The following is a 26015-nucleotide window of genomic DNA, read 5'->3' as shown; positions in this document are numbered from 1 at the left end:
TTATATTCTATTGTGGATATAATGGTGTGGCTGCCATTGTAATTTGTTTACTAACGTATTTAACTACATTTGTTTTGTGATTTCTCATTTATCAGGAATCCTGGGTGGTTTCCGACATAAAACACCTCATAACTATCATGTTCTTCTTTTACAGAATGAGAAATTATTTGTGTTAATCTGACATCGCTTATGGAACAACCATCATAACATCAAATGAAACTATTTTTTAAAAAAAGTTTCTTTAATTAGATTGTTCTAATGTTGTGTATTAACCACTGTTTTTTCTGACTACATTTTACTGTGCCATAGTCTGTATTGTTCCTGTTTAAGTATATCACATTACTACAGATGCAGAAATTTAATAATTATGTAAACTCCTTTTAGTACAACTACAAGAAAGAAAATGTAACTATACATGGAGCTAATTTGGTTGAGTGGGAAATCGAATGAAACATCATCTTATTTTAGGACTGTAAAATATATTTCTTGGCTTTTTATAGTAAAAGCTAATTATATCAAGAAACAATTCCCAATGTAATTTTTCAGTATTTTACTTAATTTTCACTTAGTTAAACCCTCATAACTTCATTGTCAGGCAGAGGAGCTTAAATGAGTATAAAAAGGAATAAGAATCTGAGCATGTGGCCCCTACATGGTTTTGTATCTATGCATGTATTTAATCAATGTACACATGCACATACATGCATACATACACACAGAAAATATGCCGAGTCAGCTACAAAAACATATTACATGTCAATATTTAGTCTTATTTTGGCTTTTTGCTTCAAGCAGAGTTTTCTCTGTTTAATTGGCAGCTAGTTCTCCTATGGAAAGGACAGCAGTGCCACTACCGTACCTCAAGTGTTCTAATTGTACCAAAAATGTCTTACTCATTTTATTAATTCTGTTTGTATTTAATGATTAATGTGGATTTTAATGGGCATGGGTTTTTTTGTGTGTGTTCTGTAGGGCACATCCTCGAACTGGGTCTGTCCAAACAAGTCCATCAAGTACTCCAGTAGCAGGACGAAGGGGCAGACAATTACCACAGCTCCCACCAAAAGGGACACTGGAGAGAAGTAAGTGTTATGTTTATGTGACTTCAGAATTGCTTGTGGATTGTTAAAAGGAAGGAAGGATTGGTTAGTATTTACTATCTTTCTTTTGGAATTTGAACCTCGCACTCTTCTTGCTGTGTAGAACCAGTATTTGCCAATAGTTTTGTGTTTTATACCATCCACCATTTATTTTAAAATCTAACATTTACTGGTGCTTGTATTAAACTGATCTGTATAATCAAAACAAATAAACGAGACCAAAGTGGCCTAGGTATTGACTCAAACCTGTTCCCACTCAAGTTAATGGGCATTTTGCACTGCTTTAATAGGAGCAAAGGGCCTTATATCAGTGTCTTAGTATTTTATTGATTCTAGTGTAATGAATATGCTTAATAAAATGTCAAATCCTGAAATGTTTTGAGTGCCCACTGTCTTCACTGGGAATTGAGAATGTAGCAACCTTTTTAGGGTAAAAAATCAGTATGTGATAGAATAGCAGTACAAACTCCTAGGCTAATAATAAAGGGAAAACAAAGGGTGATTAACTCATTCATAAGTATAGCGATCACTATACTAAGAATAAGAAAAAGGTCATCATTTTTAACAACAAAAATAAATACCAGCAAGATTCTTGGTGATGCGTATTTTATGGATACAGTCAATACTATTACTTTAAAAGCCTCACGAAAGCTTTATTTAGTAGACAAAACATTTTCAGGAGTCTTGAAAATCATAGGCATAAAGCTGCATTATTGGCGTCAAATATATTTTCAGCTTTTCCATTGATCATATCCATACATGCTTTGCAAAATCAGTCTAAATGCCCATACACTTTTTTTTCTCCTTTTGAAGATGTATGTTATACCTTTTGTAAAAGTACTGTTGTTTTTAATCCCTATTCTTTGGTTCCCTTTTTTTGTTTTATTTTTATTCTCCCTAGACAATGGAGACAAGGAGATAGAACCTTATGAAGGTCTGTACAAAAAGGAGGGTTTGTTTTCTGCTTGAAAGTCTTGTAGGAAGGCTGTATAAGCAAAAATAAACCCAACTGCAATTGATGTTGCTTGATTGCATAGATTTTGTTAGGTCAGTGGAAGGATTTTTATGATAATTATTCACTCATGTATTTTTCCCCATTTGTAGTTCATAAATTCTACGGTGATCACCCCTAAAATGTAGTATTTTGCTTCAAATAACATTACTTAAATGTGGCCTCAATTGAGCAAAATAATTAAACATGTGCCTAACTTTCAGCACATAAGTAGTCACTTTACATTAAATGAGACTCCTCCATGTGTGTAGGCATATGTGCTAGTATCTTACAGAATGACGTTGTATATGATTCCTTAGAAAATATAGAAAATATTTAGGCCCTGATCATACACAAACTTACATGAGTTGTCCTACTGAAATCATTTGGACTTCTCATGTGCGTGAAGTTAAACACAAGTATTGCTACTTGCAATATCAAGACCTTAGGAATATATTTAAATTGAAGCACGACAATAGTCCATTAATTTCAACTGGCTACTGAGCATGCTTAATGTTAAACCTGCACATACATTTGTATATGATTGGGGCCAGAGTGTTCACTGCAAATACACATGTAACATTATTTTGTTGTCTAAAGCAATTGCTGAAGTTTAAGTCATATCTACTGGACTGAGAAGTAAAAATTCCCTGAACCAAGGTAGACTTAAAACTAAAAGCAATAAGAATTTTCCTAAAAATTAATCTCCCCACATGGAAGTGAAAAATATTTTATATAATTAATGCCAGCTTTGATACTCGATTTCCTTCATGACAAACCAGAAGATATCAATTGCAGTCCTTTTTTATGTCACTGAGGGTCTATTCATATCTGTCGCAACAGATTTTTATTTAGTGTTTATGATGTTTATTTCAGTTTTGGAATCAAACTTTCTATGGGCATTACCCTGATGTGCACTTTTCTGAAGTGTCTTTTGTGTTGTGAAAATGCATATATTACAGCTAAATATAGTAAGGTTATGCCAGGAGATAGTATACTAACATGGAATCTGTGCTATTTTTCACTGTTTGCATATTCTATCCTTTTCCCTTACTCTTTGTTTGTGTTATCTGTTTAGATTGTAAACTTTTGCGGCCAAGATTGGCTATTATTCTGAGTTTGTATAGGACCTACCACAATGGGTACTCAGTCATTTTCTATGCCTCCCCATAATAAATACATTTTAAATGTATTTATTTAATAAATGTTTATGAGAAATCTAGAGTTCTTGATTGTACTAATATTATATGAGAAAATACACTGATGGTTTCAAAGCATAAATTCTTATTTTGTTTTTACTGAATATTAGTCTAAAAAGTAGATTTTTCTGAACATTTGGATTACAGGCAACTGTAAAGTACATAGACATTGGTTTTTAACATACAAAGTATGATCATATATTCAAGCCACAATGGCTAGACCTATACAATGGCTAGACCTATAGCATTTTACATTTTATACAGATGTGTACTTTTTTACACAATTTTTTCTATAATTTGTGAAGAAAAAATATAAATGTTGTTTTAGAGATTCTGTAGAATGAGTATAAATATTTTACTTTTATATCCTAGTTTATAAACCATACCCTTAATCTACTGAATCTTTGTCTCAATGGTCTACATAGGGTTTTTGGGGTTTTTGGTTTTTTCAGTGTGGAAAGAATAGCTCATGTTCCAATCAGAAGCCAGGTAACTCCATTTTGTGACTCATTTTGTATGCAGTTACTCAAGTCATAAGTAACCTCCATCAGTGACTGAATGAGATTGTGATTACTATGCAGATTCCAATGTTCATATTGAAAACAAGTCTGACTTAATTGACAACTAGTGGTACCCAGAACATTGACCAAAATGGAAACTTATTTAATTAACAAATAATGAACAAAATTAGTAGAACACTGAGGCAAAAAAAAAAAAAAAAAAAAAAACCAGCAGCACTAAAGGCAACAGCAAATAAAACTGAAAGTTGTCAGGCATTCTGCAGATTATTATTTATCATTATATGTTGTGTGATAGTACGCAAAGATTCCTGGCAAGCTCAGATACTTGTGCTAGGCATTGTACTAACACATGGTAAGAACTGGTCTGTAAGGGTATGTCTACACTGCGTCCCTAGTTCGAACTAGGGTAGCTAATGTAGTCATTCAAAGTTGCAAATGAAGCCTGGGATTTAAATATCCCGGGCTTTATTTACATGTTCCCAGGCACCGCCATTTTTAAATGCCCCATAGTTCGAACTACCTGCCCGCGGCTACACGCGGCACGGGCTAGGTAGTTTGAATTAAAGCTCCTAATTCGAACTACCGTTACTCCTCATTGCAGGAGGAGTAAAGGTAGTCCAAATTAGAAGCTTTAATTCGAAATACCTAGCCCGTGCCGCGTGTAGCCGTGGGCAGGTAGTTCGAACTACCGGGCATTTAAAAATGGCAGCACCCGGGAACATGCAAATAAAGCCCGGGATATTTAAATCCCAGGCTTTACTTGCAACTTCGAATGACTACATTAGCCACTCTGAACAAGGGTGGCAGTGTAGACATACCATAAGAGTGATGTAAATGTGGATAGACAGAAGACACATTTTCCCATGATTTAAAAAAAAAATGGCTGCACAGCATAAGATTGAGTACTGTATGTTGAATATGCTGGATTATTTATCTTTTTTGCATTTTAAAAACCAACCTTTTATCTTTGACGAGTTGAAATGTAGATGTTAATGTAACAAAAGAGATAATTAAAAATGTATCAAAGGGAAACAGACAGAAGTTAGTCCATGTCATCTCTCTATTGCACATGAAGGATAAAAGGTTTTTAAAAGATCATGATCTGATGATCCTTAATGTTGTGACTAATCTATATTCATTTCAGGCTTAGTACTTATTACACATGTCTGAAGAAAATAGTAAAAGTGCTATGATTCTAGATGGAAACAAAGCATAGCTCCTCAGTCTAGGTCCCCTTTTGCTGTAGCTGAGTATTCAGCTTTTAGTGTGTAACAGTGTGAAAACTTGCTTTACACTATGGTGACTGCTGGTGGCGGCAAGGGGCCATTCTCTTTTCAAGAGTTTAGTTGGGAAACCATAGTTGCTTTGGCTAGCTGCTATATTTATGATCTTTTTGTGTTGATGAGCCAGTACACAAGTCTTGTACTGCACTGAAGTGTCTGGATCTAGAAGGTGGCTTTGTTTGTTTTGTTTGTGTGCTTTTTATGTATGTAATATTTCAAGGGAATTTTCACATTTGAAAACATTTTTTAAGGTTGAATTCTGCATATGGTATGGCACTCCTTAGATTCATAGAAAATTATTTCTTTCTGGTTTTCTGTGTGTCTGTCTTTCTCTCTAGTGTAACCATTAACAAGGAATTAGAAATAGAACATCATACTCAATGAGAAAGCAAAATTCAAATAATTATTTGAAAATTCTGTGAGAAACTGTAAATAACAATGAGAAAATGCAATGTATGAGTAAAAAACAAATTAATTGAATGCAAAAAAATGGACTTATAGAAAGACATGTCCAACTCAGCATGCTTTTTTACTCTTCACTATAGCTACTATGTTCACAGATATGTTATATAGGAAGAGTTCTGGTTCTTTTTTATGAGTACTCATTAGTACATGAAATAGGTCAAATACAATTTATATTTTAATAGATTGTTTATCTTATACCGGCTGATGTAATTAATGACTCTTTTGCACTTTTTCATATGGCAGTAAAATCTACATGTACTTATCCTAGCACTTCCATTTTAATTGTAGTTCCTAAACAAAAGTTAATTGAGCTAATATTTTTATTGAATTCTGGGTTTTCTGAAATTCAGCTAACTTGCTGTTTAGTTGCAAATTGATTAACATCCTCTTTTTTATAATTTTGCAAGTGAAAGAATTGGGTTTGGGGCATTATTTACATTGCTCTTAGTGGGCATATGCAGGTAACTCTCAAATTTGTAGTAATGATTTGTCCACATAATTAAAACAGCTGTTGACTGATTCAAGAGTTGTTGCAAGAAAAAACAAAACCAAACTAGAGTGGATGCTTTAGCTTTAGATCTTTAAAGCTTATACCGTGCCTGTTTTTCTCTGCTTCAGTAATTATTATCTGCTTTCCTATGCATCACTAATTAATTCAGAAACCATCAGGTCAGGAAAATTAAGGGCCACATCCTTCCTTTTTCCTTTCACAAAGCTTTCATTGAACTAAGTGGAAGTCATGCATAAAAAAGCAAAAGAGAATTTTGCGCTACTTGAATTAAGTGCACCCACATACACAGGATTTATTTCACCTCTGATTGACTTAACAAAATTATTTGTGCCAAATAGTGAGGAATTGTCTATTATTTGTTTGATATTTGTTGTTTATTTGATCAGCTTGTAACAACAAATACATGTTTTTGTCTCACTTTTTTTTGTTTTGTTTTGCTTATATGAATGCAGAAGGAGATGAAGAAAACAAGCATATTGGAGAGCAGGGGTCAGAGGTTGAGGCAGGTCTGTCTGACCACATCTGCATATCCCCTTTAGATATATTTCCCTATGAGCACATATGCAAAATTCTCTAGGTAGCTTGGAAATATATTAAGATGCAAAAACCAGACAGTAATAATTTCATTTAATTTAAGACCATAGCAAACAAATTCAGTGCATCACGGATTATTCACTGATTTTAAAATGCTTAAAGGGACCATGTAGAGCATTTCTCAACCAAATGTTTAACCTAAAAAATTTTTATAATCGTATCCACTGGCTAATAGATATCCATTTTTATTAAAATCTTCTACGCTGCCACAAAGAAGAAATCTCACCAATTATTATATGCATAGTATTGAAATATTTTTCTTGTGTTTCCTCCAATCATCAGAATAAGCCCAGGTTAATTAACAAATCCTGACCCAGACACATGCTAACAGTCATAATGCTTTTGAAAAACAAAGTCAAGACTTTGCCATATTGCTGTGTTGTCTGTAAAAATAGAGATGTGCAGCTAGGACACAGATAGTGTTTACAAAGTATAAAACTGGTAGAGAAGATTATGTTATTTTAAACTCCTAATTATGTATTTCTAACAATGGCCCTGATCTAGCTTGCAAGAAATTTCACTTACAGTAACACACAGAGCTCAAAAGGATTTATTCAGCCATCTATACTTTTGCACCCTGCCTCTCAGCAATGTAAATGTATAGATACACATATTACAACTCAAATAGGTCAAAGGCAGTCTATCAATTACAATTTTCTGGTTAAAGCTCAACTCCCAAATAGTATAGTCTGTGGATATAGTCTTTGACCTATAGCATTTATTTAGTTTCATAGTGCAATTAGTAGTATAATGTAGTTGTCCCTATGTGATAATAGACACCCACTGTTTTTATTAAATTGCATATTTTACATTATTGTTTTTTGTTGTGTCTTTGTATGTATTGTACTGTTTTGTGATAGTTCAAACATAATGCATGTATTTGTGTTTGCATAGTTTGCACTTTCCTCTTGTGTGCTATGCATAAGTTATTCCTATTGTTATTTGTGTTAATTATTAATCATCGTTGTCTGTTTTAATATCATAAAGATTATGAGGAAAAACAACAAAATCCACCGATTAATGGGAAAAAAGGCAAGTTTATAATATAGTGGATTTTGGTGTATCTGGAGATTTACCACTTGTATTTTTAACTGCCCGTATCTGTGTTTCTTAGCTATATTAGTTTAAAATAAGTAACACCTTTCATGTTTAATTTTTATGTTGTCTTGCTTTCTTGAACCTTTTTAAAATTATTTTTATCTGTGTGATTTTAAAATATTTCATGGAATCAGTAGTTTAAATATTTTTTACCTTTATATATGACATGATATAGAAGATAGAATTTATACCATTTTCATGTGTAGTTATCTATTTACAGCAGGGGATCATGTTTTTCCATCTTGATGCTTTCCATTAATCCAGATGCAGAAGCTCCCAATCTGCTGAGTGGGAAGGGACTGAATAAACTTTATAATAATTTACAGAGTAGATTGCATTGTCATCCAGGTTTTACCAGTCATTTACCTAATTAGGCTATTTATTTTGCAAATTTGGCACAATTTTACTAATCAGAGTACAGTAGAATCCTCTTAATTGGTGCATCCTGGTGGAAATAGGTTCATGCCATTAGACAATCTTCCCAATTATCTGGATCTCAAAGGAATACATTTTTCTTGTAAATATTCACTTCTGTTTCATTAAAATAAACATAGTATAAAGCACTCAAGATTCAAACAAATAAGTTGACTTATCAGCATAATTGGAACAGGAAAGGAACACAAAGTACTCACGAGGTTTCACAAGATTTTTACACTAGAAAACACTAGTTTGTTTCTGTAAATTACCATTCTAGATTTGAAGACATCTCGTGTGCCATTCATTTAGCTTTTAGAGATATAAAAAAATGCAGCATACTTCATCCATTAAGAAGTCTCTCTTTTATCAAAGGGCTACTGCACCTTTAAGCAAGGAGCAAGGGGTAGGTGTTGGCTGGTTGGCTGAATGAAGGGAACAATGCTTTATGGATGGGAAGTGTGTGAGGGGTGGGGAATAAAAACTGCTGCAAAAGGGGTCAGCATGGTCACTAACTCATGCCCTGTGAATGCAGTGTTTACAAGGGGCAACTTTGCACCTGGAAGCCTCCTTAGAAGGCTGAAACAGGTCTTACCTTCTAGATAAATTACTAGATTTGAACAAATTCTATAATTTTCAGGTTCTAGATGAACTTATGTAAATTAATCATAGACATAAAGATACACAATTGTGTAGAGAATACTTTCTCAAATGTGCCAAGAAATACATGTAGGTGGATCACAATGTTATATTTTCAGAATTTGTAAAAGATCTTGTGTACAGATTCATAAGAACATAGGAATGGCCATACCGGGCCACACTGAAGTTTCATCTAGCTCAGTATTCCTTCTTCCGGCAGTAGCCAGTGCTAGGTGCCCCAAAAGGAGTGAACAGAACAGGTAATCATAGGATCATAGATAGGGGCAAATGAGGATTTTGTGGGGCCCAGAGCAGCACAATGTTGCGGGGGCCCCCCCTTTGACACAGTGCATGCATGGTGGCACCACGGCACATGCGTGGTGGCGCCACGGTGCATGCGCGGGGCTTCTTGAAGCGCGGGGCCCAGGGCGGCCGCCCCGCTCACTCTGCCCTATATCCGCCACTGATCATAGACTACTAGAACTTGAAGGGACCTCGAGAGGTCATCAAGTCCAGTACTCTGCCCTCATGGCCGGACTAAATGCCATCTAGATCATCATTGATAGATGTCTATCCAACCTGATATTAAATATCTCCAGAGATAGAGATTCCACAATCCCCCTCGCCCCCAGGCAATTTATTCCAGTGTTTAACCACCCTGACAGTTGGGAAGTTTTTTCTGATATCTAATCTAAACCTCTCTTGCTGCAATTTAAGCCCATTGCTTCTTGTCTTATCCTCAGAGGCCAAGGAGAACAATTTTTCTCCCTCTTCTTTGTAACACCCTTTTAGATCCTTGAAAACTGCTATCATATCCCCTCTCAGTCTTCTCTTTTCTAAACTAAACAGGCTTTGTTCTTTTTGTGTTCCCTCATAGATCATGTTTTTTAGACCTTTCATCATTTTTGTTGCTATTCTCTGGACCTTCTCTAATTTCTCCACATCTTTCTTGAAATGTGGTGCCCAGAACTGGACACAATATTCCAATTGAGGCCTAATCGGCATAGAGTAAAGTGGAAGAATGACTTCGTGTGTCTTGCTCCCAGAATCATGTTTGCTTTTTTTTTGCAACCATGTTGCAACGTTGACTCATATTTAGCTTGTGCTCCACTATGACCCCTAGATCCCTTTCTGCAGTATTCCTTCCTAGACAGTTGCTTCCCACGTTGTATGGGAAGCAAAACTGACTCCTGTGGAACCCCAGATGAATTCCTTAATTGTTTGCTTCATTATCCTTCCTGGCAGAGAAGTTAAACTGACTGGCCTGTAGTTTCCTGGGTTGTTCTTATTTGCCTTTTTATAAATGGGCACTATATTTGCCCTTTTCCAGTCTTCTGGTATCTCTCTTGATTTTTCAAAGATAATAGCTAAAGGCTCAGATAACTCCTCTATCTGTTCTTTTAGTATTATGGGATGTATTTCATTAGGCCTTGGTGACTTGAAGACATCTAACTTTTCTAACTAATTTTCAGCTTGTTCTTATTTTATTTTAACTTCTAAACCTATTCCAGTTCCACTAGCATTCATTAGGTTAGGCATCCCATCACCATCAATCTTCTTGATGAAAACGGAAACAAAGAAGTCATTAAGCACTTCTGCCATTTACAAGTTTCTTTTTATTGTTTCTCCCCCTTCACTGAGCAATGGGCCTATTCTGTCCTTGGTCTTCCTCTTGCTCCTAATATATTTGTAGAATGTTTACTTATGTCTCTAACTGAATTGAGCTCATTTTGTGCCTTTGCCTTTCTAATCTTGCTCCTACATACTTGTGTTATTTGCTTATATTCACCTTTTGTAATTTTACCTAGTTTCCACTTTTTATACAACTCCTTTTTGATTTTTAGATCATGTATGATCTCCTGGTTAACCCAAGGTGATCTCTTTCCATATTTTCTGTCTTTCCTGTGCAGTGGTATAGTTTGCTTTTGGGGCCTTAATAATGTCCCTTTGAAAAACTGCAAATTGTCTTCAGTTGTTTTTCCTCTTTGTCTTACTTCACATGGGACCTTACCTACCAGCTCTCTGGGTTTACTAAAATCTGCCTTTCTGAAATCCACTGTTTTCATTTTGCTGTTCTCCCTTCTACCATTCCTTAGGATCATGAATTCTGTGATTTCATTATAACTTTCAACCAGTTGCTCCCTATTTGTTTAAATCAAATCTAGAACAGCTTTCCCCCTCGTAGCTTTCTCATCCTTCTGAAATAAAAAAAATATGGTCTCCAATACAGTCCAAGAATGTATTGGATAATTTGTGCCCTGCTGTGTTAGTTTCCCAAGATATGTCTAGATAGTTAAAGTCCCCCATCCCCACCAAATCCTGTGCTTTGGATAATTGTGTTGTTTAAAAAAAAGCCTCATCCACCTTGTCTGCCTTGATAGGTGGTCTGTAGTAGACCCCTAGCACAGTGTTTCTCAAAATGGTCTGTAAATAAACACGCAGTAGTGCCTAGTTAGCAGGTTTCTCAAAGTGGTTTCATGAACCATTTTAAGAAACACTTCCCTAGCATGACATCGCCTTTGTTGTTACCTCTTTTTACTTAACCCAAAGACTCTCAACAAATCTGTCTCCTATGCTCATCTCCACCTCAGTCCAAGTGTATACATTTTTAATAAAAGGTAACACATCCTCCTTTTACCCTTCTATACCAATATTCCAATCATGTGTACAATCCTACCAAGTCTCTGTGATACCAGTGTAGACACCAGCTTTGTCATAGTTGTGTTTATTTATGAGGACTTCAAATTCTTCCTGCTTATTCTCATACTTCTTGAATTTGTCTATAGGCATCTAAGATACTGATTTGATTTTGCCCCTCCTCCCAGTTCTGGCTTGTCCCTCCTTTATCTCTGCTATTATAGCCCATGCTCCCTCCCATTTCTGATCCATCTCACAGGCCTCCATGTTTTTCACTTACCTGTGCGCTTTGGTCACCTGCCCTGTCAAACCTATTTTAAAGCCCTCCAAGCGATCCATTCCCTGTTGCTAATTTCGAGATTTCTGGCAAACAGAGGCTAGCTTACACCATTCCTCTTCATCCTGGCTAATAGTCATTGATAGACCTATCCTCCATTAGTTTATCTAGTTCTTTTTTGAGACCTATTATAATCCTAGTTTGCACAATATCCTCTGGCAAGCAGTTCCACAGGATGACTGTACATTGTTTGAACAAATAATTCTTTTTGTTTGTTTTATACCTGCTGCCTATTAATTTCATTTGGTGACCTTTAATTCTTGTGTTTTGAGAAGGAATACATAACACTTCCTTATCCACTTCATCTGCACGCTCATGATTTTATAGATCTCAACCATATCCCCACTTTGTCATCTCTTTTCTAAGCTAGTGTTATTAAACTCTTATACAGAAACTGTTCCATGCCCTAGTCATTTTTGTTGCCCTTTTCTGAACCTTTTCCAATGCCAAAATATCTTTTTTGAGTTGAGAACTATCATCTGCACACATTATTCAAGATGTTGGCACACCATGGATTTAGATAGAAGCAATATGATATTTTCCGTCATATATATTCCTTTCTTCATGATTTTTTGTTTGCTTTTTTGACTTGAGTGTTAACAGCTACTTTAGACCCTATCATTTGGAATGTATTGTTGGGATTATGGTTTTTAATGTGCATTATTTTGCATTTATCAACTTTAAATTTCATCTGCCAGTTTGTAGCCCAGTCAGCCAGTTTTGTAAGATCCTTTTGTATCTCTTCACTGTTTGCTTGGGACTTAGCTATCTTGAGTAGTTTTGTTTCATCTGCAAATTTTGCAACTTTGCTGTTTACCCCTTTTTCAAGATCATGTATTAATATGTTGACTAGGATTGGCCCCAGTACAGACCCCTGAAGGACACCCCTGTATATATCTTTCCATTCTGAAAACTGACCATTTATATTTACCCTTTGTTTCCTATCTCAAATCAGTTTGCAATCCATTATCCCATGACAGGTTACTTTGTTTAAGAACCTTTGGTGAATTCTTTAGAACTCTTGAGTGAATATCATCTGATCCTGCTAACATTTCTGTTCAGTTTATCAATTCCACTTACATATTAGATTTTTAATGTACAGGCAATGGCTCTTTGAAGTACAGGTTGAACCTATCTTAACTGGGACTCTCTGGTTCAGCAACATCCCTGGTCCAGAAGGACTATGGATGTTCAGGGTCAGAGAGTCCCATGGAGGGCTGGTGGCTAGGAGCCCTGCAGTGGGTCTGCAGTCCACTTGTGGGGCTGTCCTCTGGCAGCAAAACCAGGAGCCTGGCATCAAGGCTGCAACTCAGTGGCAACACTGCTGGGGGCTGGGAGACAGGGAGCCCAGTAGCAGGGCTTCTGCCTAGCAGCAAACTTACTGCCCAGCGGTGAAAGCATCCAGGAAGACCAGGAGGCAGTAGGGTTGTCCGGCAGTGCAGTTGGGAGCTGGCAGCACAACCAGGACCTGGCAGCCCTGCTACTGTCCAGTGGCGCGTGCAGCTGTGCCGTGGGACTAGGAGGCAGTGGAGCCTGTGGTGGGGCTAGGAACTCAGGAGTGCCCAGCAGTGCAGCAAAGAGCCCAGCAACCCTGCTACCACTCAGCAGTGCTGCCTGGTGAGGCCAGAAGGGAGTGGGGTTGCCCAGCGAGGCTGAATTTCAAACAGGGCTGCTGCCTGGCGGTGAATCTAAGCCCCAGCAGCAGGGCTGCCATGGGGGTCCAGAAGCTTTGTGTGTAGAGCAGCCAGCAAGGGGAGGGGAGGCTGGGAGGCTGACAGCCAGGCCATGGCTGGGGTTACTGGTGGTGGAGAGTGGGGGGTGGCGTTCCCTGGTCCAGCAAAGGCCCTCATCAGGGACCAGTCAGGTCCCAAGGGTACCAGACCAGGGAGGTTCAACTTGTATAATTTGCACCAATATTTGTAGCAAGCCTTCTGCAGTGTGGGTCTTTAATGCATATTCTAATTTGAGTACATGCATGGAATTTTCGATGACATTTGTGAAAAAGCTCAATGCAAAATGAATGTACAACCAAAATCTGAACTAGTGCAGAACAGAAGAGAGAATTCCAAATTTTTTTGCCTATGTGTACACTACAAAGATAAATCGGAAACAGAAATGCAATTTGTGGTATGCAAATTGCATATATTTTTCTGATTTACTTCCGAAAGAGGCTTTTCCAAAATTTGGCCAGTCTACATGGGGCCAAATTTCAGAAAAAAAACCCTCTTTTGGAACATCCCTTCTTCCTCGTAAAACGAGGTTTACAGGGATGCTGACAAAATGCATCAGCTTTTTTGACATTTTTTTTTGGAAAAGCAGATACGTTTTTCAAAAAAAATGCAGGAGAGCTTTTTTGGGATACCGCTGGTATCCCAGAAAAGCTCTGCGTCTAGACATAGCCAAATTTGTTACGTTTGCCAGATTCCTTGGCTATTATTAACTATTATATATGTTATTATAGACCACTCTGATGGAGACTGTTGGCCCAGTCCTTCTCTCTAGAGTCAGGCAAGACTTGCTGTGAATTTAGTAGAAGTTACAGCTGTATCGTTAGTCTCTGAAGATTGTTGGGTTTTTTGCTCTCTCCTCGCCTCTCATCCACACCCCACAAAAAATCCTACAGAAAAATAATCCAAACAAAATGTCATTAAATAATCATTTTGATTTGGGACCTGCTCCCATAGTGCTGACCTACAGAAATGACTCATATTACTTTAACAGGATTACTCATTTGAGTAAAGTCTACAGGATCAGGCCATTAGGCCTGCTGTATCATACTTACTTCTAATGTGTTATGAACGTGTAACCAGAAGAGGGAGCAAAACTTCTATCTTTTAAAAACAGTCATGATATTTAAAAAACTAAATAACCTACTCAGCTATGAAGAAAACAACTCAGTGTTGGCTTAAAAACAACACATTTGCTCATATACAACAGCTCTTGGTCAAATAAACAAAACTACCTTGCCCCCCTTGTCTCTCTAACATTTGTTCCTTGTTATTTAAATATAGTCATACAACTTAAATGTGCCATTTATCCATTAAAGTACTATTTCAAATCTATTGAATTTATAATTTTATAAAATGTATCTAATGTTTCTTAATATTTGGTCAAATAAATATTTATATTAACCATAGCAATATACTTTTTTATTGGGAAGAGGCGATATCAAGTAAGCAGTGTTTAATATATTTTGCTAGAGTACAAGTAATTTCTTTTAAATTATTTTAAATTCTTGAGGAAAAGGAGAATCTTTATACAACCCCCCCCCCCCCCCCCAGGGAAGAACCCACCAATATAACATTATATAAAAAAAATTAACAAGACATGGATAGTCTTTTCATTTGTAGAGTATTATCATAGAATCATAGAATAATAGGACTGGAAGGGACCTCGAGAGGTCATCGAGTCCAGCCCCCCGCCCTCAAGGCAGGACCAAGCTCTGTCTACACCATCCCTGACAGATGTCTATCTAACCTGTTCTTAAATATCTCCAGAGAGGGAGATTCCACCACCTCCCTTGGCAATTATGATAAGGATTCACATTCCATCCCCAAAATTACTAAAGGTACATCTGCACAGCAGTGTTATTTCACAATAACTGACATTATTCCAACATAACATAGTCCACATACACACTACAAGCAGTTATTTTGACATAATGTTGAAATAATGGTGAGCTAGAGGATTTCTTACTCTGGCTCCTGTAACCATCATTGTATGAGGAGTAAGGGAAATCAGAAGAAGAGAGCTCTATGTCAGACTGTGTAGACAGAACCCACACCCAAAATAAGTTATTTTGACTTTAGCTACACACATGATGTAGCTCAAGTTGCTTTAGCCCTGCTGTGTAGACATGCCCCAAGTGATTTACTACTATAAATAATTGAACTACCTAAAGTCTGTCAAAGATAATATAACTGGATGAAAAAGTTAAACCAGACTGTTTTAGAATACTAGCAATAGTGATAATATAAATATAGATAGATGTCTCTGGTTTTATCAGTGCCCACTGGATTTACACTAAAACTCTTCATAAACCCTAATAAATGTTGTTCATGTACATTTCAACTAGAGTCATGGGGGAAATTTAGAAGTTGATTGCAGAATGTATAGACTCAATCAAGAAAATTCAAGCTAGAACGATAAACAATTGGGAGAGAATGTCTTGTAGATATATTTTCTATAATACTAAAGATAGTTTTAACTATTATGCAAGAAAAGATTTTACAATGAACACAGAATTATTTACATAATAGGAAGAATGGCTGTTAATATCTGAACCTTATGGATTGGTCTCTTTTAATGAGAAATGATTTGACAATCAATGTCACAATTTGTTGAAACAATGAGCTCGTGCAAAAGGCATTAATTGATAATACAGTATCTATTATAAGTCTTTAATAAGAAAGAAAACCTATTCCATGATGTGGTATGAAATTTCAGCTTTACACATGCTATGCCATTTTGGAATTAATCCTAGGAATCTAGTTTACTAAGATAAAAATAGTTAAATAGATGAGCTATGATAAGTTTTATAATGTCAGATTTGTAATTTCTAAACAAAGAACATGGTAATAAATTGATAGCAAAATGAAATGTATAGAAAATGAATATATGCAATATATGTATATTATGTTACCAAGGATAGTCATTGAAGAGTTAATGAATAATCCATAAAAACGTGTAGCCAAATTATGAACTGTTGATGAGCTCTGTAAGACAAAAATATTTGGGCATTGCTGGGTGACTGCACTGTATTGCTTGGGTGAAATGCTCTGGTTAAAAGTGTGATAGGATTTTCATTCTAAAATCCTATTATCAGAATTTATAATATGACTGAATAAAACTTGGTGTATGATGCAGCCCAGAGAAATCGTGTTAATTTTACTAAATTTTAATGTAATTATACTAATTAGACTTTTATAAGATACTCTGCAGAAATATTATTTATATAACAACGAGAAAAAGCTTAGCACATGTTCCAGCAGTACAAAGAGTCTGGAAAGCTGTCTTCATGGGGCCGCTGCAGATCCTTCTGGTCTGAGGGAGTCCAAAGCTGGCATAAAGCCAAGACAGCTGATTCTATGCCATTCCTTCCAGGCTTTCATGGCATAAGTTACATGTAGAGATAGAAGGTGGGATTGGAGTTGTTCTTGGAGTATAATAGGTGCTGGCAGCCTCAGATATCAGGGAGGCATATAAGTGTCCTAAAGCCACTTTGACCTTCTCCATGCTGCTGTGCAAGTGGCACTCTGGCACACCTGAAAATGTGGCCTGAAGTGTACATATGTATTGACCAGAATGGCTTTTCTGTTCTCTTAACATTCGAAGAGAACTTTTCAGCATACAGTAAAAAGTTGTATAATGTGGAACAGGCCTTTTCAATACATCTATCCCTAAACCACATCATTCTTCTTTTGTACTCTATTAATGCATGAACATTCGATGTTACATGTAATTTCTCTGCTTTTGACAAATTATATGATTGTGCTAATAGCATTTCAGTGTTCTGCTTTGTATTTCACCAGGCACCAGTTAAAACTACTCTTGATTAATTTTTATAGCAGTTGTCTCCTTACATTATTAATACTATAATTCTTTTGGGGGGCAGGGATTTGTTTTATTGTGTGAGGAATAGAAAGAAGTTCTCAGGTTTTTCATCTGTAAGGGAAGGCCAATGCATTTCGTTTGTTATCATTAGAAAAGTGAAGACATTCTGGTGATCTAATTTGACATTTTAGACATTTTTAATTGAATTGTCAAGTACTGATTGAGAGAGAGTGTATTTAATCTCAAATATTGGAAATTTGGATAAAATGGAAAGTGCACAAGAAAGGATTTGACGCACAGGGTAATTTGCATATAATTTTAGCTTACCATGGGACTGCTTCTACCCTATTGCTGAAAAGCAAATGGAATGGGGAGACATTACATAGGAATAATTAATAGCTTTAGCAGCCTGGCAATTTTGCTGCATCATCACTACCACTGCAGTTTTGCTCCCTCATTTCAACTCACATGCAAGATTGGTGGGTGCTAAATAGCGGCCAAGGGCATGGAGAGAAAGTCATAAATCAGAGGATCTACATGTTGTTATTTTTATTATTTTGATGTTGCCAACAGAGTGTTCTAAACGGCACATTGAGTAAAGACATGGGAAACCCAGTGAGTACAAAAGCCAGTGATTGCATCTCACATGTCTAATAGTAAGCATCCTGCATTTGTCTAGCTTACAAATCTTCCTAGTCCAAGAGTTGCTTTTGGGGGCTATAAAACTTTGGCTCTGTTGTGTGTTTTTTCATTGATCTAATATTTTTCTGTAAACATAAAACAAACATTTGATACAGGAGAGACTAAATGGTCTGATTACGTCATATATTGACTGTGCTTTGTGTGCACGCATTGGATAAGAGAGAAAGGGAATAGTCAAGAAGCCCTTGCCTAGTTATCTGAATAAAATAGTGCAGTTTATCATTATTTTTTGCATGACTAATGATAGTATGGTTGATAGTTAAACAGATGAAAGGGCACTGGAAAATTCTAGAATTTCATTTACATCTTTTGTTCAACTTCAAAGAAATCCAGGAAGTGGTTCAATGAGATCCTATTTATAGCTTTTTTTTTCAAACTAGAAACAGCTAAAACGGACTCATGCCAGTACCAACCAGCTTTATAGAGTCTCATGGGATAGCAGAACTGATATTACAGTGCTCCATAAGAGGTGGGTCTGATTCTGGAAAAAATGTGCAGGGGCTGCATAACCCTGATTCAGAAATATAGCTGAGTACACATAAAGAAGACAACAGGTAATCTGCTGCTGTGTGCATCCTTCAATGCCTACACTTGGGGTGGGGACATGTGAGTGTGTGTGTGTGCATCACTACATTATTGGGCTGAAGTAGCTGAATAGAAAGACTGACTAGTAGCTCTGTAGTCATTCCAGATTTAGGGGAAGGATGCCTCACATATTTTCTTTAGGCTGCAGTTCAATGCTCAATTCAGTTAGCTGTCATAGGAACTCGATTCTGGATTTGGTCCTAAATGCAATACCTACATAATGCGATGTTAATGGCTAGATGTTGGGGTGTATCTGAGCTGCACTTGGTGTTGGTCAAGATGAGAGCAAAGGTCACTGCATACCATCTCTATGTCCTCCCCTCTCCTGGAAGTGGCTATCTAGCAATCATGCCTTTGGCATGAAGAAGAGAAGCCTTCTGGGTTGATCTGCTTTCCACCATCTTCCATCAGACCCCCAAAATCATCCCTGTGTCTGATTGTCTGGGATTCTTTACCCATGCCCCCTTAATGTTCATATCCTCTAGCCTAGTGGCATGGGAGTTGCTATGAATTCCACTAAGCAAAGGGATTTTTTCACTGGCTAGATCCATCATTGTGACAGTCCCTTTGGTGTGGTGGATTGCAGTGCCTCAGAAGATTTTGGGCTGAACTCAACACAGTTACAAAATTAAAATGAAAGAAAACGGAAACAATACATTCTCCAATCCAAGTTAATTGCTTTTTTTTAAGTTTGTCTGGTTAAATATTTAACATTAATGTACTTCTCTGCACATCTGATCTTAGAGAATCATTGCAGACTTACATGGCCGTGAAACATAAAGTGATTATAAATGCACTGCAATAGCTTTAACATGGAAATGCCAGCCGTTATGGAAGATGGAATTATACATTCTGCATAATCTGCTACATAAGTGATATCTACACTAAGAAAGAAGGTTCCCTCTCTGCGGTTGACCATTACTAGCTAACACATTTTTAAACATGAGTTGTCCTGTTTATATTAGGTACAGAGTGCTGGTTAAAATACTGTTAATGAAAGCATGTTGGCCGATATACTTCAGAAAACAATCTGTTTTCCTAGTTTAGATATAGCCTTACTGATAATATTCTCAGAGAAGTAGCTGTGTTAGTCTGTAACTTAAAACGACGAGTGATCCTGTGGCATCTTAAAAACTAACGATAGATAGATAGATAGATAGATAGATAGATAGATAGATAGATAGATAGATAGATAGATAGATAGATAGATAGATAGATTCATGAGCTTTCGTGGGCACAACCTACGTCTTCACTCATCTGAAGAATTGGGTTGTGCCCACGAAAGCTCATGATAATATATGTATATATATTGTTAGTCTCTAAGGTGCCACAGGACCAGTCATTGTTCTTAGTGATAATATGTAAGTTGCTATCTATCTTGTTTTTTCTACAGCAAAATAGCATACATTAAGAACAAAAGAGCAGTCATACTGAATCAAAGTAAAGATCCATCTAGCTCAATATCTTCCAACAATGGCTAATGCTAGATGCCCCAAAGGGAATGAAAAGAGCAGGTCATCATCAAGTGATCCATCCCCTGTCATTCATTCCCAGCTTCTAGCAAACTGAGACACACTTCAGAGTATGCTTTTGCACCTCTGCCCATCCTGGCTAATAGCCATTGATGGACCTAGCCTCCATGAATATATCTAGTTTTTTTTTGAACTCCGTTATAATTTTTGCTTTCACAACATCTTAAATGTTATGTCTATAGCATCAAAAATGTGCTGTGATGTGACTGGAAGAACTTCCATAGTGACCACTCTGTCTAATAATGTCTGAGTGAATGACACTTTATTCTTAATTCCATGATTAGTTCAAGGTCAGCACAGATTTTTTACCAGCACTGCATTGATAGTTCAAATGGCACTGCAGATGTGCATATGGTCTAACTGGCAATAGGATAGACATGGTTAGAACTGGAGATGATTATTTCATGAAATTAATACTTTCAGAATTTTCAGAAGTTGAATTACAGAATCTGTTTAGTAATATAATTCAAAATGAAGACAAAGATTTTTTCAGACACATAAAGGAACTAGCATATGAGCATATGCAAGTCCAATAGCAAGGGCTTTTAATTAATCTGTAAATTTGGGGGTTGTATCCTGGGAAGTAGAGTATTTCTTATTTAGTACCTTTTTCAGAATGTGGGAAAAAGTGATCCAGGAATGAGAGGGCCATTAGTTTGACCTCCATTGTATGTAAGACCTTGGTACATGTTTTGAAAGAGGATATAGAGCAGCAATGGGCAACTTACGCTAGTGAACGGGATGCATGAGTGGCCCTCCTTCATCTCAGTGGTTCTTAAGATTGTCATATCCAAGACAGTCTCCAGGGATAGGCTAGTATTGCTAACTGTGTGTGTGCCCCTAGAATTTGCATAGTGTGGTGATTGAATCTTAGCTGCACTTTGATTGGATGTATAAGGAGAGCAAGGCTCTCACAGTCAATGTTGTATGTAATCAGTAAGCACCTCACTTCAGATGCCCTTGCTGTATGTGCATGCCACTTTAGTAATAGCAGTAGGAAAAATCCTATGCAGATGGAAATCAGTGGACTCTGGCAACCCCGCAGGTGGGCAAAGATAAACGAAATGTCTTGTGGGCCACACACAGATTCTGATGGGCTGCAGGTTACCTACCATTGGTATTTGTCTTTTATATCAATATACAGAAAAATGGTAATTGCGATAAAATAAACATAATTTTAAAAAAGGTAGATTGCACCAGAGCAACCTGGTTTTTTTCATTGCAAAGATAACTGATTTATTCAGCAATGGAAATGAAATAATCTACCTGCATGTCAGTAAGGCATTTGATACAGTTCCACATAGGAAATATTAAATTGGAGAAGATGGGAATTAATATGAGAATTGAAAGGTGGGAAGGAACTAGTTAGAGAGGAGATTACAATGGAGCATACTGAAAATGAACTACTAGGCTAGAGGGAATTAGTAGTGGAGTTTCCCAGGGATCAGTCTTGGGACCAATCTTTTTTAATATTTGCATCAATGACATTGGCACAAAAAGTGGGAGTGTGCTAATAAAATTTTCAGATGACAGGACTGCTTTGCTGTCCCTCATTGAGTTAGACAAGCAAGTGGGGACCCCTGAGAACTGTCTGTCCGGGGTGTGGTTCGGGTCCCTTTAAGCATAGCCCTCGGCTGGCCTGAGGCAGCAGCTCCATACTCTGATGCCCTGCCGGCACTGGTTCTGGCCAGCTTTAACTTCGGTTCAGGGTCCACTCAATGTGGACATGCTATTTCAAATTAGCAAAATGCTAATTCAAATTAGTTTTTAGGTCTAGATGCACTAATTCAAATTAGCTTATTTCGAATTAACAAATTCGAATTAAGTTAGCTCGAATTAGTGCTGTAGTGTAGACATACCCAGGATAACTAAGCCCCAACTGTGATGTGGTCATGAAAAAGGCTAACACAGTCTTAGGATGCATCAAGTTAGGAATTTCCAGTAGAGGTAGGGAAGTGTTAGTACTATAAGGCTATATCTAGACTGCAGAGGTTTTCCTCGATACCAAAGGTATCCAGGAAATGCTATGCCGCCTCCAAGGAATGCATCCGCTTTTTTGGAACAATTTCCAAAAAAGCGGACGCATTCTTTTACCATGCCTGTAATCCTCATTGCATGAGGAAGAAGGGATGTGTCAAAAGAGGATGTTTTTCTGAATTTTGGGACCATGTAGATAGGCCAAATTTCAGAAAAGCCTCTTTCAAAAGAAAATTGTGGTTTGCAATTGGCATATCTTTTTCTGACTTTTCTTTGTAGTGTAGACATAGCCTTATACAAGGCATTGTTGGTGACTTGTCTGGAATATGATGTGCAATTCTTGTCTTGTGTCTTTAAGAAATATGCATTCAAATGGGAACAGGTGCAAAGGAGGATTACTGGGATCAACAAAGGAATGAAAAACATAACTTTATCACAGAAGACTCAAAGAGCTTTACTTGTTTAACCTAACTAAAGGAAGGAGAGGGAAGATATGATATGGCTGTAAATACATCAGGGGAATAAGTTCCAGGAGGAGGAAGCACCAGTCCTGCCACAAAAACAAATTGACATGAACTGGCCATCAACAAATTCAGACTTGAAATTAGACAAAGATCCATAACTATCAGAGTAGTGAAGTTCTGCAAGTAGCAAATAGCCTCAATGGCTGGAAATGAGATGTTAGATGGACAGAGCTCTGAGTTCCTGAAGTTAATTCTTTCTCCATTGTGTAGCTGGTAGGTTTTGCTAACAAGATGAGAATTTAATTGATTGCCATATTTGGGGTTGGAAAGGACTTGTCCCCTGGTTAGATTGGCAGAAACCCTGGGATTTTCATGTTCCTTTGCAGCATAAGTCTGTAAAGTGGATTCTCTGTAACTTGAGAGTTTAAACTAGTCTTGAGGACTTAAGAAACTCAGCCAAAAGTTATGGGTGTACTCCAAGAGTGAGTAGGTGAGTTCTGTGGTCTGTGATGTGCAGGAATTGAGATTAGATGATCGTGATCATCACTGTTCCCTCTAATTTTTTGTGTTCAAGTGCAGAATGACTTTTATTATGTGCACCAATATGGAGGTGATGTATCGTATCATATAAAAAGTCATTCCACACACAGTATGTGAAGGGGGTGGTGCCAAGGGGATTGGAGTTCAGGAAGAGGTTCAGGGATAGGGCAGAGGATTCGGGTGTGGGTTGAGGACTCTGGCTGGATCTGGACATGCAGGCTGCCCCAGGATAGAGGACTACCCAAAGCCCTCTCTCACTGCAGCATCTTGGGGCCAGGTGAGAGACACATCTCCATGGTTATAGCAGCTGCAGAGGACACAACTGGGGAAGGGGCACCTGTTCCTCAGCTGGACAGATTTGGACTAGACTGGGGAGGGGCCAAAAAAGGGGTTCCTGTCCCCTGACAGCAGCAGCTCTGGGTTGGGCACTGTGCCCGGGGGAGAGGTGCCTCTCTCCTGACCCTAGCATGGAGCTGCTGCTGCTGGGGGAGAGGTACCCAGCCACTACTCGGGGAAGGAGTCCTCTCTTCTGACCACAAAATGGAGCAGCCAGGAGAGGGGAGAAGTCTAACTTCCCCTTTTGTAACAGATTATTTTTTAAAATTTTTAAACAAAAAAAGGAGATTGCTGAGGTTAGATTAACCCTAGCAAAAATGGAGAGTAAACCTTTAGGCTCAAAATATTATCACAGTCAAAGAAAGAAAGTTTAGAATCCTTCAGAATCAAAAGAATGATTCAGGCCCAGCCTTAGAGCCAGGTGAGCAAGGGTATATAATCTTCTGTTGATAACTTACCTTGGTGTTGAGGTCAGATATGCTCTTTTACATTGTAGAGGAGTGCGGATTGAGAGATCTATACCTCTAATTGTACCAAATGAAAGATAACAGAACCCAAAACTTTATTATAAACTGTAAGTTAAAATATTGAATATTTATGAATTTTTTTAAAAAATGGAAACCTTGACTATTTTAAGCATAAATACTTTAATAAAGAATGCAGGTAACTCAAATAATGTATTTGTTTGAAATAGCCTGTTGATTTAAAAAGGAACATACATGGTTTATAATTTCATTTTTTGTTTGTTTGAATTACAAATTTACAAAGCCTTTTTTTACCAAAATTACTTTTCATTTTTAATGTGTTTTTAATTTAAAGAAATATAAGAATATCCTAAAACTCTGTAGATTATAAACACGCTGATCTTTAAAAATTGAATAATCACTGTCCAATATAATATACATGTTTTCTTAAGAAAAATGTTAATTATAGCAGAGAGAACAACTGAAATATTTGATAGATTGTATGGGGATTAATATACATGGTATGTCCTGTTCTGTATTTTAACACATTTGATGAAAACAATTAATTAAAGAACTTAAGTTTTACCCTGGCAGATAAAGTTTACCTGTTTAGATTAAGCTGTTCCAAATGATGTTAGGTGTTAAATGGAAGTTAAATAATGTTTCTGACAAGTTCTGATTTCTTTTGGTTTATGCTAGAAGTTACATGGGAGGACCAGCAGAAAAAGGTGAATGGTACAATAACTGATGACAAACCATTGCCGAAAAAGAAACACCATTCTGAGCCAGGTTTGTCAGGGTTTGGAAAACCACATGAAAGCATGAGACTATAGAAGCATTACATTTCATGCTTTTGTAATGAGTGTGTGCTTGATGTACCTTATTTTTTTCACTTTGGTGTGAAATTTTTAGTATGTAGAGACATTTAGTTTAGTGATGTACACAGTTCTGTTTTAGATTAGCAAAAGTAGATCCACCCGTGTAAGCAATTGTGTTAGACTGCACATGCATTAGAAAAAGAAATAATGTGGCTTAATATTGGCATTAGCTTGCTTTTCAGTTTCAATTCTACTTTGACTTATATATGTGTGTGAGTCTCAGTTCAAGTCAGAATTCTGCCAGTTCCCAGAATCCAAGTCTGAGTTCTGCCAATCCTCAGAATTCAAGTCTGAGTTCTGCCAATCCTTATTTTAGTTAATCCCAACCAAGTGATACACTGCATATAAGAAAGTGGGATACTCATCTCCTTAAGATCTTAAGCAGAATCCTTTCTGCTCTCTCAGATATTGCATAAAGCATAAACAAGGTTCATTTATCCCTGTCTTTCCAGTGCCACTCTTTGCATGACTTTAAGACAGGAACTGAGTTTGGAAATATAGCCCCCATCCTTATAGAGCACAACATTGAGCTCAATGGGTCTACTCACATACTTAAAGTTTAGAATGAACTTAAGTCTGCATACCCTACTGTACAATATGGATAAAGCTCCTCTGTGCAGAAGATAGACATTTCTCAGGGGCTAGTATAAGCCTGTGGAATGAGCTATCCAACTAATGACTACTGCAAGCCTCTCTGTCTTCTGCTCCAAGTGCATGGTATTGAGATAGTACAGTGATATGTACAGTATATGAACATACATAGACTAGGATACAATATGGGGCCTTAGGCTATGTTTACACTACAAAGAAAAGTCGGAAAAAGATACGCAAATTGTGAACCACGATTTGCATATTTTATTCTACTTTTCTTCCGAAAGAGGCTTTTCCAACATTTGGTCCAACTACACAGGTCCAAATGTCCAAAACCCCCTCTTTTGAAACATCCTTTCTTCCTCATAGAACACGGTTTACAGGGATGCCGAAAAAAATGCATCTGCTTTTCCAAATTTTTTTTTGGAAAAGCAGATGCATTCCTTGGATATGGCAGACCTTTTCCAGGATACCTCCAGTATCCCAGAAAAGCTCTGCAGTGTAGACATAGCCTTAGTTTGCAAAGGTTTAGCCTTCGGATCATGGTAATCAAAGTACTTTAAAGTCAATGGTTGTCTTTCCATGGACTTCCATAGACTCTGCA

At 37.1% G+C, this 26015-nt stretch overlaps 1 protein-coding gene across 1 annotated transcript in view; it reads left to right on the top strand.

Moving 5' to 3' along the window:
• RIMS2 (regulating synaptic membrane exocytosis 2) overlaps positions 1-26015 on the top strand; it is a 510981-nt gene that overhangs the window by 299785 nt on the left and 185181 nt on the right. The window contains exon 21 of the mRNA XM_089776190.1: positions 973-1082. Within this exon, the coding sequence (XP_089632316.1) occupies positions 973-1082 (110 nt within the window). The remainder of the gene's footprint in view (positions 1-972; positions 1083-26015) is intronic.

The sequence above is a fragment of the Pelodiscus sinensis genome, chromosome 2 (assembly GCF_052426305.1).
Source record: "Pelodiscus sinensis isolate ZL-2025 chromosome 2, ASM5242630v1, whole genome shotgun sequence".
In the NCBI taxonomy this organism is placed as follows: Eukaryota; Metazoa; Chordata; order Testudines; family Trionychidae; genus Pelodiscus; species Pelodiscus sinensis.
The sequence above is the reverse complement of the archived record's forward strand: the minus strand, read 5'-3'. Positions and strand labels throughout refer to the sequence as shown.